The sequence below is a fragment of the Alligator mississippiensis genome, chromosome 15, assembly GCF_030867095.1.
Source record: "Alligator mississippiensis isolate rAllMis1 chromosome 15, rAllMis1, whole genome shotgun sequence".
Classification (NCBI taxonomy): domain Eukaryota; kingdom Metazoa; phylum Chordata; order Crocodylia; family Alligatoridae; genus Alligator; species Alligator mississippiensis.
The window spans coordinates 19,996,137-20,010,347 of record NC_081838.1 but is presented as its reverse complement, the minus strand read 5'-3'; the positions used below and the strand labels follow the sequence as shown (position 1 = coordinate 20,010,347).

The 14,211-nt window shown below is 55.2% G+C and overlaps 1 protein-coding gene across 3 annotated transcripts in view; it reads left to right on the top strand.

The window, feature by feature from the left end:
- The window catches only part of ZNF687 (zinc finger protein 687), a 32,086-nt gene that overhangs the window by 8,378 nt on the left and 9,497 nt on the right, over positions 1 to 14,211 (top strand). For all 3 annotated transcript variants that reach the window (XM_019478967.2, XM_019478968.2, XM_019478969.2), the window contains exon 2: positions 9,861 to 12,132. In XM_019478967.2, the coding sequence (XP_019334512.1) occupies positions 9,880 to 12,132 (2,253 nt within the window). In that variant the 5' untranslated portion in view covers positions 9,861 to 9,879. The remainder of the gene's footprint in view (positions 1 to 9,860; positions 12,133 to 14,211) is intronic.

Here is a 14,211-nt window from a genome sequence, read left to right as displayed (position 1 = left end):
GCGTGTATGGGGAGGTCGGGGGTGTGGGTGGGGGGGGTGAGGGCAGCTTTGAAAATGGCATCCAGCAATTGGGTTGCAGGGTGGAGCCTCTGAGGGGGTGGGGGGCGAAGGGCTGCAGGGAGGCAGGTCCCTGCCTGGGTCAGGAAGGGGAACAGGAAAAGCAGCTTTTTTTTAAAAATAGCAAGGCCTTAAAACAGGCCCGGCACGAGGCCCTGCCGCCTTTGGCAGAGCCTGGCGCACAGCTCTGGCACCGGCTCCCAGCTCCAGCTGCCAGCCCCCGCACCGCGCCGAGCAGGGGCCTGCTGCTTCCAGAGCATCGGTGCGCCAAGATGGCTTCTGCGGACAGCCCAGACTCCTCCTCCTGGCACATCGGGGGGGCGGGCGGGCGGATGTCCTTTTTCCACCCTGTGCTCCTTGCTCTCGGGGAGCACAGGGCGCACCCAGTGTCTGAGCGGTGCCAAGGGCAGTGGTCAGGGATTAGAGCAGCGGCTGGGAGCCTCCGATCCTGGATGGCACTCCTAGCTTTTGAGGGGCAGCACCGCCCGGTACGTGGACACCAGGCTGCCCCCTGTCCCCAGCCCGTGCCTCGGTTTCCCTGCCTGTAAAAGGAGCAACTTGCTGGGGGCAAAGAATCAGGGCAGTTGTTAATAATGTGTCAGGTGCATGAGCCGGCCTGGATTGTATGGTAAAGGGGGACTTGCTTGGGGAGGGTTGCGTGATGGCCCCAGGGAAGGTTGTGCATCAAGGAGCAGTGTCCCTGGGTGCCTGGCTGTTGGGGTGCTGGTGGTATCATGGTGGCTAGAAATGCCTGCCAGGGTGATGTTGTAGTTAAGAGGGCAGCTGGGATTGTGTGAAGGAAGGAAGACGGCACTGAGGAGTGACCAGAGAGCCCTGACCTCTGCACATGGCTTCAAGGCGCTGTGTCCATGTCTGGTTCTGGTGCTTGGGCTTCAAAACCCAAATTGGAAAAGGCCTGCAGGGGGGTATGAGGTCTGGAAGAGTTACCATGCCCCGAGAGCCCATTGGGCCTCTCTCTGCCCAGCCTTCGCCAGGCCAGGAGGGGGGCACCGGGGTGGAAGGCAGTCTCTGCTAGCAGGCGCCTCTGAGCGCAGAAGGCCGAGTGAGATCCAACCCAGTGCCTCCGCTTCTGGTTGCTGCAAGTCCTGCTTGGCCTTGAGGGGGTTGGAGCTGGCTGCAATACAGCCGGCCGAGCCGCAGGGCTCCTGGCCCTCCCTCTCAAAGCACTGGGGACTCCAGCCACTTGTATGACCCTGAATCCCCTCATGGCTCACGCCGGTGGGCACGCAGCTCCCGCTGCCCAGCCTCTACCAGCATCTGCGCCATCCCCCTGCGGTATGCAGGGGTGGGTAACACAGGCCTGATTTGGAGCCAGACATGAGGAATTAATCGCTGCCCATTTCCCTTCACCCCGGTCTCCGCTGCCTTGCTGGGTTTGTCTTCTGAGCTTGTGCATATTGCCGGTTTCTCTGCATGTAGGATTGTTTTGCTCCGTGCCTTTTGCTGTGCGTATGCACTTCACCCTGGCAAGTCCTGCATCTCTGCTAAGAGGCTGCATGTGTGTGCCCGTCGGGGGATAAACTCATTAAAGCAGCTTTTGCAATTGCTCTTCTCCCTTCTGGGAGGCTCCTTTAAAGGCCTCCCTCCTCTCAGCCAGGGTGCACTCGGATCCCAGATAACCAGGCCACGCCATGGTGAATCTGTGCTGAAGCTAAAGAGCATCTTAAATAATCCCGGCTTCCCGTCGGTGCCCCCTGTTGGCCTGCGGACCAGCTGCACACTTGATTTAAAATGGAAACTCGGCTGTGTTATGCGCAGCCAAGCCGAAGAGGCTCTCAGTGAACGCTCACTGGGAGCTGGATCCTTTTTTGCTTAAAATCAAAGGTGCCGGCATGGATTTTAGTGACGTTTTCGTTCCCTGAGCGATATGCTGACAGCAACGGATGTAGCTGCTTCACTTGGGCTGGGTGCCAGGTCATTTAAGGCATGTCACTGTGGATGCAAAGAGGTGAGCCCCGGTCTGGATTTGTGCTGAAGGTTGGCCCCGGGAGTCCAAGGCAGCCAGCGTAATATTGGGCACTTTGCTCCTGTGCGGTCTGCTTGCTGGAGACAGCAGGTTCCATAATCATAGCGGCGCAGTAGGTCACTTCTTGACCGTGTCTCATTTGGTCCCGTCCAGCAGTGAACTGGGTGACACAGGCTACGTCTTCCTGGGAAACTGGTGTGCAGCTTGCATCGAGGCAGTTCTGTTGGGTAAATCCTAATGAAGGCGAGACGCGCTGGCTTCTGATCTCTGTGCGGTTCACAGTCGGCTCTGAGAGGGTGGGCATCGATCTTGAGTCTCCCAGTGGAAAACCAAGCCAGAAGTGCCTCATCTCCGGTGTTGCTGTACCCAGCGGACTAGTAACAGAGCCACATGCTTTAGGTATTGTGAAGTGAGGGGTATCAGGGCATTTTTGAAACCCCTGGGCAGGATTGGGGGACTGCATCTCTGTCTTTGATCCCTCCTGTGATACTCCCACTCCGTGCCTCAATTTCCCAAAGATGAGGCTAAAGCCACCTGCCTTAGAAAGCACTTTGGGAGCTGCAGGGAAGGCAGCAGAGCTAGACCTGCCTGCAGTCATGCTGTGGGCTGCTCGTAAAGCCTTTTCCTGTCTCCACTGTGGCTTGGTGGGTCTCCCAAAGTGATAGGTTGCCCTCATTGGGGAGGGTAGAGGTGTGTTGCTATCTATCCCACATTACCACCCTAACAAAGACAAGGTTCTCCCCTGGGCTTTGCTACCGTGAACTTCATCTGCATTGTCTGAGTGATAATTGCAACCATAGCTAGTTAACATGAGTTAGCTTGGTGATAAAAGGTCAGGGAAGAAAGATGCCTGGTTTAATCTGTGCTAGGAAAGTACCCTATTTATTCATATGTGCAGCCCAATTTTCAGTTCCTAATTTTTTGGGGGGTGGAAGTGAGTTGCAGTATCATAAATGAAGAAAGGTAGCAGTGTTGTCATGATGGTCCAGGGATTGAGGGGCGAGGCTTTTTGTGGGGGATGTCTCTTATTGGACCAGCTGCGTGGTTGAGAGAGACTTAGACAAGCTTTTAGAAGCAAAGTGTTCTTCATCTCAAACTGTTTGGTTAAAAGGAAAAAATCCTTGGTGGTTTGGTTTGTTTGGGTTTTTTTGGTCTTTATTTCACCATCTTATTTGAAGGTGCATGGCATGCAAATACATATGGTAGGTAACTCAGGCCAGAACTCCTTGATATATGGGGTTAAATCCCAGTGGAGAGGAGTTTGCAGATAAATGCTGGGTTTTTGCTTCAAGCTGTCAACCGGAGCAGGTGAGAATCCCCCAGGGCTTTGTCTCTGCTCAGGTGAGTTAATTAAGTTCAGGTGACTCCTGATGCAGACTTGGTCGGGTTTGGATCTCTGTAGACTTGTGACTTATAAGAACAAAAAAAATCCCCTGACTCCTTTTCAGGAGTGGAGAATTTCCCCTGGACTCGAAGCCCAGAGGAAACGTTCTCAATCAGCCCTGCACCATTGAGGCACCTCCCTGCTGTTGGGGAGCTTGGAGGCTTGGTAGGGCTTTTGCTTTCTGTTTGAAAGCAAGGCTCTTCAGATAGGGAAGGTGGAGTGGTAAATGGTGGTGGATGGTAACACCAGGAGGTTGGGTGGCTTGGGGAGAGTGAAGCCCGGGTGTTGCATGGGAGGGGAAGCTTCTTCCTCAGCCACCAGCTTGCAGGAAAGGAGTCGAGGCAGCAGAAAGGGGGTGCTTGGGTGCAGAGAAAAGGCCACGTCTTGTCCGCCCCAGCAGAGAGGTAAGAAGCTCTGTCTCTCTGGCGCGGATGCCCGGTGAGAAACCTCAGCCCTGCGGTCTGGTGCATCCTGTCCCCGTTCCCAGAACGCACAGGTCCTGGGGGGTGTTTGTCATGAGGCCTGGAGCCACTTCGGTCTTGTGAGGCTGTCGTGGGATAATGGCCTTCTACTACAGCAGCTCCTTATCCTTCCCTCGCACCCATATCTGCGTGTCTTGCAATTTGTGTGGGCAGTGATAGGCCTAACACTGCTCCCACGTGGCTCGTTCTCTCCTCTTCTTTCCCCAGGCGGGCATATGCTGTGCAGCGGAGTGGGTTTTGGTGGCTCTTTCTACCGTGCCTGCTGCCTTGTGTCCATCAGGAAGGCGGTTGGCAGAGTCGTCCTAGCCAGCAGCTGCAGGACGGTCCTCATTTCCTCGGGCCAAGCTCAGGGTGGTTCCCAACAGAGCCTCTGTGTCTTACCCCGGGCGGGGGGTAAGTTTGATTTCACTGAACACAAGCCTCGCTTGGGTACCCGGCTGGGCCACGGAAGTCTTTGATGATGGATGCAAAGGTATTTGAGGTATTTTTGCAGTGACCCGTGGCTTCCAGAGATGGATGAGGGTAGGGGGCTTTATTTCATAGACATTAGAGCTAGAAGGGACCTCGCAAGATCATCAGGTCCAGCCCCCTGCCCAAGGGGCAAGAAGTCAGCTGGGGTCAAATGACCCCAGCAAGATAAGCATCCAAGTGTTTCTTGAAAGTGTCCAGAGTAGGTGCTTGCACCACTTCTGGGGGGAGTCTTTTCCAGGCCCTGGGAACTCGGACAGTAAAGAAGTTTTTTCTTGTGTCCGGCCTAAAGCAGTCATCCAGCAGTTTGACCATTGGACCTCATCTTCCTTTGGGGTGCTTTGGTGAACAGACGTTCTCCCAGGTCCTGGTGCACACCCCTTATGTACTTATGGGCTGCCACTAAGTCACCCCTGAGCCTATTATAGGGGCTTTAATCCCTCTTTCCCCTCAAGCTGGCCCTGCTAAATATCTCCTAGTCCAGCTGTCGGCAACAGGGGGCTGATCAGCACAGCTCGGGTCCAAGACAGTTCACTGCTTTCAACTCGCCCATGCAGAGCTGCTGAAGCACGGGTGGCAGCTACTGGACCGGAAACTCTGTGGGGACACATCCTGTGGCTCCAGGGGACAGATCCAGCCTGTGGGCCATATATTCTTGAGACCTGTCCTAGGAGAAGCAAGCCATTCCTAGTGAAGGGAAAGGGATGTGCGGGGAGCAGAGACCTTCTGCTCAGCCAGCCCCTCCTGGTGGTATGCCAGGCAGTGCTGGACAGGTAAAGCAAGGCTCCAGCCTGCTTGATCTCCTCTGGAGGAGGCGAATTTCCCTAAGCAAATCCTCACTTTTTCCCAGGGAATCCTTTTGTACAACAACTGACTTGACTCTCCACTGTAAATATTAACGCTCCACCAAATGGCCATTTGTGAAGTCGGCATTTGAAAAACAAACTTCCCTGTCCTTGTCACGTGGGATGCTAAAGAGGTATCCGTGGCTAGGAGAACAGATGGCTAGTGCTGGATTGAATCGTCACAAGCAGCGCCTCCCCTTCCGGGATATGCAAAAGCCTATTTCTTTTAATCCTGGCCCTGTCAGTCAGAAGTCTGGTGAATCCTTATCTTCCCGGCTCCTCTGTCATTGCTACATGTGGCTGGAGGAGTGCGGAACTAGTTAACATCAGATCCAAAATGCAATAGAAAGTTGATTATCCAGAATAATTAGTGTCACGATCCTTCTGGGTAACGTTTTTTAATTTCCACTCCCCTCCCCCCCCTTCCCAATTAATCAAGTTTCTCAGTCTGAAGCACTGAAAAATAGACTTTGGTTGCAGTTCTGTACAGCAAATAGCCAAACTAGGCAAAAAGACAAGGAATAAGCATGATATTTTAGCATCTCCAAAGCACTAGTTAATAAACAACGTGGAGTTGTCTCGCTGACTAGGAAAATCCAACTGCAGGCTAATTGGTTTGGTTAATACAAAACCTCCTGGTTAATTAGCTTTCTGGATAATTGCCTCTCTGCTATGTCCTGCGATGCATCAGCTTCAGGAGAACTTGTATCTAGGGGGACTCTTGGAGCCTGGAACGGGATTTCTGGCCCAACCCAGGAGGGGACCATAACTGCCCAGGTGGTTGGGGTGCTCACTTTGGTTCAGCTCCGTCCTCTCCATTGGAGGACCATCGCAGCCCAGGGAGTGATGAGCCATCTTCTGTTTTTGCTTTGCTTTTTTTGGTTGCATCTTGAAGTGGAAGCTTCTTGAAATGGTGCTTTTTGGTCAGATGGAAAGCCATTTCCCAGCCAGGTCTGCCTGTGCCCAGCCAAAACTGCTTAAGGACTGGGTTGTAGAGAGGAGACATTCATGCTGCTAATGGCATCCCGTCTCTTCCACCCTCCTGGAGGAGCTGTCCCGCAGGGCATCCTCTAGTGACTCTGTCAAGTCGTCTTGTCCATGGGGCCTTTGGGACATGCCTAGGTCTTGTTGCCTGAAAGATGGCTCTACTCTTTGGCTTAAACGTTTCCTCCTTTGGCTGAATCCACTGTGTTCTGCTCAGGTTTCTTGTTCTGTAAAGCTGGCTCCTTGATCTCTATTCCCGTTCAGACTGCCTTCCCCAAAATGTCTTCTGAGGGAGTGTCTGCCATGCCCGAGCAGTCTGGAGAGCCCTGGGAATGGGAAGCCACTCCACTTTGCCTGATGGTCCGGTGGTGGACCAGCCCCAACTAGATCATCCTAGCCAAGGCTTTGTCCAGCCAGGGCTTAAACACCTCCCAGGATGGAGACTCCACCACCTCTCTGGGTAGCCTGTTCCAGAGCTTTACTACCCTCCTGGTGAGTGTTTTTCCTAATATCCAACCTCAACTCCCCTTGCTGCAACCAGAGCTCATCGCTCCTTGTTCTGGCATCTGCCACCACTGAGAACAGCCCAGCTGCATCCTCTTTGCAACCCCCTGCAGGGAGCTGAAGGCTGCTATTAAATCCTCTCCTTCTTCTCTTTTCCAGACTAAATACACCCAGTTCCCTCAGCCTCTCCTCCCAAGTCCTGTCCCCTAGCCCCCAAATCATTTTTTTTTGCCCTCCGCTGGACTCTCCAATTTGTCCACATCCTTTCTGTACTGGGGGGCCCATAACTGGACACAGGACTCCAGATGTGGCCTCCCCAGTGCTGAATAGAGGAGAAGAATCGCTTGTCAATCTGGTTTCCTGGTAAGGGCCTGCTGCCTAAAACTGCTTAGCTTTTGCAGTGCCAAAATCATTCTGAACTAGGTCCTTAACATGCTGGGAGTCTATCCAGCTGCATCCACAGCTGCCCTTTACCATGGTAAACCTCCTTGCATTGGTGCAGGAGAAGTGGTCCAAAGGACCACGACACAGTCCTCCTTGAGCATATCTTCAACAGTGGCAGGACCCTGATGGTTCCCACATCTCCCTGGGCACGCTGGTGTGGTTTGGTGTTTAGGGCATTATGCCTGATCGTTTGAGGAGGGTTGTTCATGATATTTTCATAGGTTGATAATGGTGGTTCAGAGGGGCTGTTGCTGCCTGGAGCTGAGGGCCCTGTCTCCTCGACAGCTCCATGATTTCTCCATAAAAGATCATCCTCTTGGTTAAGGGACTTAGCAAGGGTTACCCTCCTTTGTGGCTGGGAATCCCAACATCTGCTGCCACTGTTGCTAGTGCAGCCCCATCCCACAGCTGGCTTGCGGTGGGACCACAGCAACACCCCACGGGCAACGGTGTGTGTTTAGTTTTGTACATCGTATTGTATGACTGTCTCCTGCGCAAACACGCTGCCTTTGCTTATTTTGGAAGCTTTTCCTTAGTCAGTTTTGCAAGTCGGGGGCCCTGGGTGATTCACTCTGCCGCAAACGGGCTTTTGCTTCTCTGTGGTTAGAGAGCACGTGAGCATGTCCGGTCAGACCTGGAGTTTTAGCAGCACACACGATGGGGACATCTGAGAACATGTCCTGATGTCCTTCCTCCGCCTGTAAACCCAGTCTGGGTATTCAGAGCAGAGCTTGCTCACCTGTAAAGGAGCAGGGACTCTGGCTGCAGTATATTAGCACAGCGAAACCATTGGTACATTATAGGAGATGGGGAACTTTGTAGAGATGCCCACTGGTGTTTGGTGGCAGAGTCGGGGCAAGGGCTGGGGCAGCCACAAGAACATAAGAACTGGCATTTACTGAGTCAATCCATAGGTCCCTCCTGCCCAGCCTCCTGTGTCATGCAGGGAGGATACCAAGTCAGTCTGCTTCCCTCTACACACTTTTTAGTCCAGACCCTCTGCCAGCCCATCCCCACGTCTCACCCAGATACCCAAGTTGCAGGACACACGTGGCGAGGACAGAGGTCCCTGATGAACAAGTCTGTATTTCACCTTGATCCCGTGAGCCCCTTGGCTGGTGGCTGCTCCATGGAGCTGTTGCCACGGGTGTGTATTTGGCGTGGTTTATGGGCACCTCCCCACACCTGCCCCTTCTGCGAGGGGAGAGAGAGAGACCCCAGCACACGCCTACCGGGAGTGCACCAGGCTGCAGCCTCCCTTCACCGCCTCCTCCAGAACTGCCTACTGAGGTCCTGGCTGCACATCTTCCCACACCTTTGCATGTATGCATTTCTCATTCGCAGTCCCTGGGACTTCCAGGTCAACCTCCTCAGCTGGCCCATATACCTGACCAGGAAGGGGGCACTGCCTGCAAAGACTCTCAAGAGCTGCAGAGCTGCTTTCCTGTCCCTGGTCCAGTCCCATTTGGGCAGAGCTTCGCTGGGCAGTGTCCACTCTCTCCTTGGACTCATTCGAGGGCCACTGGGTGCTGTCCATGTTTTAAACCTTCAACTTCCACTCCTGTCCCTGTTGTGTTATCACTTGTGCCAAGAAATCAATGATGCATCAGTTGTGTGTGTGTGTGTGTACTCATAAAGTATGGGGTTTTTTTTAAAGCCGTTCTGGCATTCTCCAGGCTCTGCTCTTTTTGCAAAATCCATCATACATATTTCTATGGCTTTTAGGCAGTGGAGTGGGCTGGATGTGCCTTAATTGCCCCATGTGCCCATAGGTGAGCTGGCTCATGCCGATGCGGTTCAGGCACCGGACTCTCTGGAATGAAAATTGGGTTCTCTTTGATCACCGGTGACTTCTGCTGGTCTCTGAACGGTGACCCACATTTCAGATCCAGCACGAGGAGGTGCAATGCTGTTAATTCGGTCGGAACAAATCTGCTTCGGCCCCATGTCAGCACGGCTCCTTTGTTCCGAAGAGAAGCAAGCTCGTGTTCAGTATGGGCCGTGGCACCAGCAAAAGTTTTCCCATCAAAGCTGCCTTTCGGCTGAAGGAAAACATCTCCCTTTATTTTCATCCTCAGTGTTTCTCTGAGATCCCTATTTATCAGGGCCGGGCCCACAGAGCTCAGCCTCAGAGGAGCAAGCCCAGCTAATAGCTCAGATGTGAGAATAGTGGTACTGTAGGGGGGTCTGAGCTAAGTTCACGTCCATGCTTTATCTCGGACACACGCGCAGCTCTGTGTGCTTTGTAGATATATTAATTATCCTCTGCTGTCTGTGCAAGCGCTAACAAACCTTCACTGTTCAGGGCAGGGGGCACTTTATCTGCCTGTTGCAGGAGATATGGAAGAAGGGAACAGAGCGGTGAAAAAAGAGGGCGGGAGCTGAGTGAGAGAGGAGGGTGGCCTAGTGGTTAGGGTTAACCTGGGGCTTGGGAGAAGCAGGCCAAAATCTGGCTTTGCTGCAGGCTCCACATCTGACTTTGGGTTGGTGATTTGGTCTCTTTGTGGCTGGTTCTCCACCTCTATGCTGGGATTAATGGCTCCACCCTGCTGTGATAGCAGGGCTTCAGATGGGCCCCCAAGTAGGAGGAGGAAGCTGGGGTTACCATGTGGGAGCTCCTGTCTTCTGGTGCTTTGCAGAGACCAGTCCTCCTTGGTCCCCACCCTGAGGCCGTGGCCCTAAATGTCTCTCCACTTGTCTTCCAGACTTGCCGCATTCCCCACCATGGGTGACATGAAGACACCGGATTTCGACGACCTCTTGGCAGCCTTCGACATCCCTGACATTGACACCAATGAGGCCATTCATTCTGGCCATGAGGACTCGGATGGTCACATCAAGCAGGTGCCTGGGGAGCCCGGCCCCCCCGACCATGTCCTGCCCCATGCAGACATCACTGCGGTCAGCGTGATCGTGAAGAACACTGTCTGTCCCGAGCAGCTCGACACTCTGGATGGGCGCAGCAAGGATGGACACATCATCGGGCCCCGCCTGCTGCAGAATGGCTTTGGGGCCCCTGAGATGCCCAGGTCCCCCACACCCAGGGCGGTGGAGACCGTGGCCTCCTCCAATGGGGAGTGTTGGGTGAAGGAGAAAGGGGCCAAGCCCCTGGACATCTTCTCCCACTTCAGCCCCGATCCCAGCGATGACAACGCAGCGTCAGACCTAATCGACAGGCCCCGCGAGTGTAAGCCAAAGGAGAAGTCCCTCTCCGTGCCCTCCCTCTCTCCATCACCCACCCCATCTCCGACACCATCACTGGACTGCAAAGAACCCATGAGAGAGGGCACTGAGAGCCTCCCGCCAGCCTTCTCCCAGCCCTTTGATCCCAGCCAGCCCAGGGGTGTGAACGGTTCCCCCTCTGCCCTCCCCTGCATTAAGAAAGAGGAGTCGGACTCAGAGGAGGCTGCCCAGGACACCAGCCCCAAGGGCTTGGCTGCAGCATTGGGTGACAGCCCTTTGGATCACCTCAAGTCTGTCACAGTTCGCTACTCCACAGATGATTCCCCCATCGCGTCCTGGCCCAGCTCGGAGCAGAACCTCGACAGCAGTGCCAGCAACATCCCCGAAGTGAAGCACTCCCCCGCCAGCCCCCCAGAGCCTTTCTTCAAGCCTTCCCCCCCGGCTGCTGAGAGCCCGCAGCCTCCCGCCTCTCCCAAGCTGCTGGGCAGCTGCTCTATCAAGGAGGAGCCGGAGATGCTAGAGAAGCCCATGGGAAGTCCACGGAGCATTTCCAGTGCTGATGAGGACATGGAAGACAACAACACAGATTCCCCATCCTCCAACTCCTCACGGCCCCTCAAAGTACGCATCAAAACCATCAAGACGTCCTCGGGCAGCATCACGCGAACGGTCACCAGGATTCCCTCGGATTCAGAGCCCGGAGTAGTCAAGCTGTCTGAAGAGCAGGGTTCCCAGGAGGCTGGCAGCGAAGGCACTGTGTTCCCTGCCTTGGCTGACAAAGAGGAGGGGGCACTGGAGGTGCCAAAGGAGAAGCTGGAGCTCTCCAGCCCCTTGAAAACCATTGAAGGGCCCAAAATTGTCAGTGTCCAGCTGGGCGATGGCACCAAAATCAAGGGCACAGTCTTGCCCGTCTCCACCATTCAGAATGCCAGCAGTGCCATGCTGATCGCCGCCAGTGTGGCCCAGCAGAAATCCGTGGTGCTCCCGGCAAAGACCGGCAAGGCCGTGGCCAAGAACATCATCAACCTGGTGCCTCAGGCCCTCCCCAAGGCAGACACGAGGTCCAACATCAGCACAGTGACCCAGACCACCACCATCACTACCACGGCCAACCAGAAGGTCAATGGCACCACGGTGGTGATGGTACAGCCACAGAAGCCTTCTCCGACCCTCGCTGGCACAGTCATCTCCAGGAGTCAGTCCAGCCTGGTGGAAGCCTTCAACAAGATCCTGAACAGCAAGAACCTCTTACCCACCTACAAGCCCAACCTGAACCCTCCAGCAGACTCCAGCCTGACTCTGCCGCCCTTTGGTTACCGCTGCCTGGAGTGTGGGGACGCCTTTGCCCTGGAGAAGAGCCTGGCGCGGCACTACGACCGGCGCAGCATGCGCATCGAGGTGACCTGTAACCACTGCACCAAGCGCTTGGTCTTCTTCAACAAGTGCAGCTTGCTCCTCCATGCCCGGGAGCACAAGGACAAGGGACTCGTGATGCAGTGCTCGCACTTGGTCATGAGGCCCATCGCCTTGGATCAGATGATTGGCCAGCCCGACATCACCCCCCTGGTCTCGGTGACTTCCCTCCCAGCAGGCAAAGTGGCTGGGGTGGCTCAGGAGGCTGTGGCCGTGGCTAATGGGGCTCAGGACCTGCCCATCTTGCCCCTGAGCAGCAGCTCGGAGCAAACCAGCTACAGCTGCTTCCGGTGTCTGGAGTGCAAGGAGCAGTGCAAGGACAAGGCCGGGCTGGCAGCGCACTTCCAGCAGGCCGTGGCTGCCGGCACTGCCAGCAGTACGGTAAGCGGAGTCTGGCCAGCCATTTTGTGGAGGAAGGTGCAATGACCTGGTGCGGGTGTAGGGATGGGGCAACATAGCTTTTTCTCCAGGCTGTGGGGGTATTGTGTGATGCTGGGGCCAGTCCCTTCCCCTCTTATGCATCACCTCCAGGGGTTTCAAACATCTGGCCTGTAGCAGGGTTTCCCTAGGCCTCTGGGGCTTCAAGGTGAGCCAAGAATTGGGGGAGTGGGGCCTGCTACCAGATTCCCCATGACAGAGCTCTGATGGTCATGTATGTCTGCGTGTGAACAACAGCTATATGAACCTCCACCCCCCTGGATCTAAATCCCCCAGAGGCTCCTTGCAGTTTGGGGTGCGAGTGAAGCTAGGTGCATGCAGTGTATAGTGGTGCCCTGGGGCCTGCTGCCTGACTGTCACCCAGCTGTCAGTCCAAAATGCCTCTTTGCCAGGGGCAACCTATGCTTCAGGAAAGCTGGGTCCTGAGGAGGAGTAAGGGTCAGAGTGTGTTTAAGCGTCCCCCAGAGGCACTGGGTGTTGTCTGCAGCCCAGGCTGGGGATGGGGACTGGGCTGTGCCAGTGCTGCTGCTGGGACTCAGACCTGGAGGGTCTTGGCTACAGGGTCTTGCCCCTCTGCTTAGGGTCAGACTGATCAACCTGTTTGGGGTCAGGAAGGAAGTTTTTCCCTGGTCAGATTGGTATGGACTGGGGGGAGGGGGTTGCCTTCCTCCGTGGCAGGGGCACAGCCTCTGTCTGGGATCTCCTGTGCATCAGCAACCTTTTGCAACAGTAGGACGTTGGCTGCCACAGTCCCCCTGCTTCCCTGGGGCAGATTCAGGTATGACGTCTTATAAAACTACCATTAACCCTGACGCACAGAATTTAGATGCTGGATTTGTCTGGGCTGGCTTGGACAGGGCTGATGATGTCTCCAAGCTGGAGGTTAGACTAGGTGCGACCCCCAGAGGTCCCGTCCAGCCCCACTTCTCTGTGATTTCTGTGAAATGGGAGACTGAATACTATATTTTCTGACATACCACACACCCACAAAGAAGCCCTGCACCTTGCTTGAGGAGGGCAGGATGAAGACCAGAAGCTTTTTTTGCTGAGTTGTGGCTGAATCTGGCTGCATGGAGTAAGGGCAGCGTCTGCTCATCGGCATCGTTCACCCCTCCCTTGCTGCTCAGCCAAAACTGCCTCTCTTCCATGTGGATGGGAGGGATCCATCCCAGCATCCCCACGCATCCCTTCAGAAGTCAGCTTCCTCACTGAAAACACACCCCTCAATTTGGGATGGCTAATTCAGGGGGGTGGGGGGGGGGAAGAAGGTGCACCTGGTAGGCTAGTGAGTGCATCTAGGCCCTGGGGGTTGTGGGATGGCACTGGAGGACTGTCTGCACTGGAGGTCAGTAGCGGCTGCTCGGGCACCAGGTTGTAGCCCATGCTGATGTCTGAGGAAGGATTCAGGCCTGGGGGTTTCTGGAGCCCAGACCTGTGAGGATGCCAGGAGCCCGGGCAGGCCTCTTCTCCTGCCACATTGATGAAGACTGTGGGCTGCGTTGGCCCTGTTGGGAAGGTCTGTCCCCTTCCTGCTGGCTGTTTAATGAACCAGGATGTGCAGCCACCACCGCTGCTGGCAGAGCTGAATCAGGACTGCTTCCAGGGCGGTGGATCAAGGAGCCCCCAAAACGGCTTAATCTCGGGAGTTGGGCCCAGGCAGGCAAGCGTCTGGGTCCTTTCCATGTCGCTTCCTACCTGGAACCACTAGTTCCTCCAGGTGAAGGACTGCCCTGCTCCCCCCTGCTGCAATGGTGCTGAAGCCTTGGGGCTGCACAGAGAAGGCTGAGCTCCAGGTCAGCGATCTGCCAGACCTCTCTCACTTCTCTGGAGCTGCAGCAAGGCACCTCAGTCACTTGGCCCCAGTGGAAGCTGGTTGCTGCGATGCCCACGGGCTTGCTTGAGCTGTCTGGAAACCCTGTGTGCTTGAGGAGGGTCCATGGTGTGGGCCTGGGGTTCCTGGACCGTGGAATTGGGGGGGGTCCAGCCTCCCCTCCCCCAGGGAGCGTTTTACCCACCTGGCAC